The sequence below is a fragment of the Primulina eburnea genome, chromosome 1, assembly GCF_022965805.1.
Source record: "Primulina eburnea isolate SZY01 chromosome 1, ASM2296580v1, whole genome shotgun sequence".
Taxonomy (NCBI): domain Eukaryota; kingdom Viridiplantae; phylum Streptophyta; class Magnoliopsida; order Lamiales; family Gesneriaceae; genus Primulina; species Primulina eburnea.
Genome location: NC_133101.1, coordinates 2125632 through 2129971, shown reverse-complemented (window position 1 = coordinate 2129971; position 4340 = coordinate 2125632). Strand labels below are relative to the sequence as shown.

Below are 4340 nucleotides of genomic sequence, written 5' to 3'. Positions count from 1 at the left end.
GCCGTCACTCTCATCTTCTTTGTTTGTTTACTTCTGCACATACAAGAAAATCGAACCAGACCTCAACAATAATTTTTTTCTTTATTTTGATTTCTTTTGCATTGTTTATTATTCTGATCATTTTTAAGAAGAAGAAGCACAAAGAATGAACCAAGTATCAATTGGATTTTAACAAAATTTGAGCTGAAATTTAGTCTAAAAATGATTACAAATATCTTCATATCGTGGAATCCGCCTAGCGTCGCCCAATCCCCGCCTAGGCGGCGTAGGCTCTAGACGCTAGTCTGGCGCCTAGCGAATTTTAGATCCATGTCACATAGTAAAGATAGAGAGGGAAAGTGACGAGTTTCTTTTGGGCAGAAGACTAGACCTCCTTATAGGAGACAATTGGAGTTTACAGTTACCTTAATAAATACACAAAAGCTCAACCTCGAGCTCGACTCAGCACATCCACAGCCACAGTTTCGTGGATATAATCTGTCCCACGGCATAAAACTTGATCTTACATCTTAATGCCAAAATGAGTTTTCCCCGTTTCAAAAAAAAAAAAATTATACCGTGAGCGTAGCACATAAGATCATCAAATATGACCAAAAAAAGTTGATCAAATCCAAGTATTTTAGCAACTGTTCATCATAAAAACTGGAAAGTACGTCTGCAAATGCTGTACATTGGTTACAGAATGACATAAGATCTGAAACGCTATTCGTTCCTTTAAGACGAAAAGGGAGGGAGGAAGGAAGGAAAGAAAGAAAGAATCCTTAAGTTCTACTAAAGCCCTGGGAATACTCAGCTTATACCAAACCCAAAACACTTGCTGCTCCTAAGCATAAAAGCTAGTAGTTAATAAGTTAAAATACATAGTTCGGAACTACCTTGTATTTAGTAACATAAGGAACTCTTTGAGCAGGATTGATAGAAAATCTGAATTCAGGAAGAGGAATCAAAAAAGTATTTCTCTAATCATGAGTTAGCAGCAAGCTGTTATTTCCCAGTCATTGGTTCCAAATACACGCCCTGCATACAAGGAAAAAAAATCTATGTTTAGTTAGCTTAAGATAAGTATCACATCTGCTGGGTCAGAAAATCCTGGAAATACGGATATTTAACCAAAGAATATGGGGAAAGAGATGAGAAGGAAACAAATGGGAAGCAACAAAATATTAAAAACTTATACTTCAAATACAGCGAAGACAACAGAAACATTAGCTTGGGCACATAATGTGTGTGCATTGTTTGAAAGGGCGTTGTGGAAAAAAACACATGAGAACTTAAACAAGAAAATTCGAGTAGCTCAAATTAGTAGTAGTGCAATTCTAGATTTTATAATAACACTTTATTTCTATCAAAGAATAAGATCGATGCTTTGATTAGTACCAAGAATTGGATTACCAGGCCACTGATGGGGAAGATTCATACAAACCCAATAACTAGAAACACAACCATAGAAAAACCAATATATGCTCTCCAAGAATTGCTTCATTGTTTATATGAAACATGAGTCTGTAAACCTACTATATCAGACAATGTTAGCTCATGCTCATCCCACTAAAATGAATGCAACAACATTTAAACAGATAATATTACAGCTCTCACTGAACAGTTACCTCAGCAAAAACAATCTATTCAAACATCTCTTTTGAACTTTCCTTGATACTTGAACTCCACCATATCTATCTACCTCCTCGATGCAGGTCCTTGACTATAAACATTTAACAAACTCACTTTGCAGAATGACACTTCCAGAGTCATTTATCCATCCACTCTATCAGCAGATAATGCGTTGAGAATAAAAGGAGGATATTGGAGTAGATAAGTAACGTATATGATCTTTTCGTCACGGTTCAATCTGCATTATGAACTGTTTCATGTCCTCGTGCTTTCAGATAGTGACTCAGATCTGAGGACCAATATAGCTATTTCACTTTCCACTTGTGTTTTAGAGGCTGGCCAGTAATTGCTGAACTTTAATATTGAGTTTGAAAAGAAGTGGTTAAAAGTGATTAAAGAGAGTAAATATGTTCAAAGTAATACTGGTCGCTCATTTTTAAAAAGACAACGCAGGTTGAAATTTCCACCCATTTATTACCAACCATCCCCTTGATAAGTTATCAATGCCAATCACTCGATTCTTTTAAGTGATGTATCAGTAGGAAACAGGGAAACAACTTTCTTGCGCTTGCTTATTCCTTTGTGGTCAAACTGGTATGCAGCAAATGGAAGACAAATACATGAAGCACTTTAAACTCATTCCCCCTTGTAACTCTGCACCACTTCTCTAGCCTCAGTTTACCTCAACAAATATTTATCTCACTTATTGGTCCACCTAATCAGAAGCAGGTTTATTCAATTTTATCTATCTATTTGGAACGAGTGACATATTAAGGTTCTGAGTGAACAATTAGTTATTTAATACATCAGTTCAGCCACTTCCGTATTTCTAGCTTATTGATATCTATTGCAAGCATCCTCACCAAGCACCTATGCAATCTATCTGAAAACTCGCAAGCATACTCATTGATGCTCTAACTTTACCTTATTTAGGCTGCCATCTCCTGCTAAGGATGAAAACTAGTTAAAAGAAGTTTAGAAATTCAAAGAATTATCAAAATCTCTTTCAAGTTTACCAAATATTATTAGACATAAGATGCAATAAAAACAAATCTAGAATTACTAGCCTTCTGAAGCAAGGAAACTAACTTCATGCAACAACGAGTAAATTTAAATAGTCGAAATATTTCCAGGATCCTACCCAAGATTTCCAATTCCATTATGTGGTTCAACATACTGCAGCTGAAGCTGATGTCCATAATGCGGGAGCCCAACTTGTTGCAGTGGCTGCACGACATTCTCCTCTAAAAACACTGCTGAACCAGCAGCTGGAGCACCTTTCCCATCCAAGAGCCTCCACATGTACCACGCCCCAATTGACCTATAAGGTCTCCACTTATCACACAATTGTTCTATCCTGGAAGGCCTAGGTAGCTCCTCCAAACCATACAGCAATTGCACACCTTTCCTAACACCTAAGTCACTTACGGGTAAAACATCGGGCCTGTGCAGGGAGAATATCATGAACATATGAACTGACCATGAACCTATTCCCTTCACCATTGAGAGCATCGTGAACAAAGACCTGTCATCCATTTTCACAATTGTCTCATCAGACAAAATCCCTGATTTATACTTATTCGCAAGGTCATATAAATAACTGGCCTTCCGGCTGGACACCCCAATTTGCTTAAGTTGTTGGGGAGAAAGTGCACAGACAGAATCCGGGAAAACAGCATCCTCACCACCACAAAGGGACACGAATCGCGTATATATAGAGGTTCCAGCTTTAAAAGCAAGCTGCTGGTACAGGATGCTCTTTGTGAGGGCGAGGAATGGGGGGTGGTGGGACTCAAACTGCGGCGGCTGGTGAATATCGATAAGGGAGGCAAGCAGGGGGTCTGCCACACGGAGGTGGCGGAGGCCTAATTCAATCTCTCCATCGGCAGATAAGGGTTTGATGATCTGTGGCAGAGCCCTGGAAGCTTGGGAGGCGCTCCGCCGCCTGCTTTTAACATTATTTGCATTAGTAGGTGGGATAGTCGTTGAGATGGCTGCAGAGGAGCTAGAGTAAGAATCTTCCCCAGTTGTTTGAGGCGGCGACGTTTGGTCTTCCGCGGTAGCAGACGCGGAAAGTTTACGGATTTTGGGGGGCCGAATCGGAATTTTGGAAGGGTTTTGTGAATTTTGAGAGATTTCAGCGAGACGGGAATGTGGAGATTCAGCCACAGAGCTGGATTGAGGCGGAGGAAGAGGAATTTGAGAATTAGAGTCAACAGGTGTAAGGTACACAGGCTGATAAATACAGTCTGGTCGAGTTTCAGGGGTTTGGGATTCTGGTTTGGGATCGGACAGGGCTTTGATTTGCGTGAGCTTCTGATCCGCCATGTGAACTCAACGCGAAGAACAAAAACTAACTCCGGCGGTGTCGGTGGCTGCTGCGACGGCGGATATTAGGGATTTGTGAGCGGAGGGGGGGGGGAGGGGAATTGGGTGTAGGGAGATACTGGTAATTTCGCGGGCTTAGCTAAGGGAAAAATTCAAGTCAATGGACAACCCTTGGGCCCAATTCATTGGTTATTTTTTAATATATTTTAATTTAGTTTTTTAATATTTTATATATTATAGACTCAAAAAAAAAAAAAAAAAAATTTATATATTATTAAGTATTTTAAAATTTAAAAAAAATTAAAAAATTTTAAAATTTCATTATCATTACAAAAATCATTAAAATAACATATTCAAATTAAATAAATCATATATGCATACTATATTATATTATAAAGATT

The 4340-nt window shown here is 38.8% G+C and overlaps 1 protein-coding gene across 1 annotated transcript; it reads right to left on the bottom strand.

Moving 5' to 3' along the window:
• Positions 1–600: 600 nt before the first annotated feature.
• Positions 601–4051, bottom strand: LOC140806142 (alkylbase DNA glycosidase-like protein mag2). Its single transcript, XM_073162673.1, has 2 exons — positions 2753–4051; positions 601–1017 (listed from the first exon to the last, which is right to left on the bottom strand). Exons 1-2 carry the CDS (start codon positions 3937–3939, stop codon positions 996–998), a joined length of 1209 nt encoding a protein of 402 aa, XP_073018774.1. The 5' UTR covers positions 3940–4051; the 3' UTR covers positions 601–995.
• Between the last annotated feature and the right edge of the window lie 289 nt (positions 4052–4340).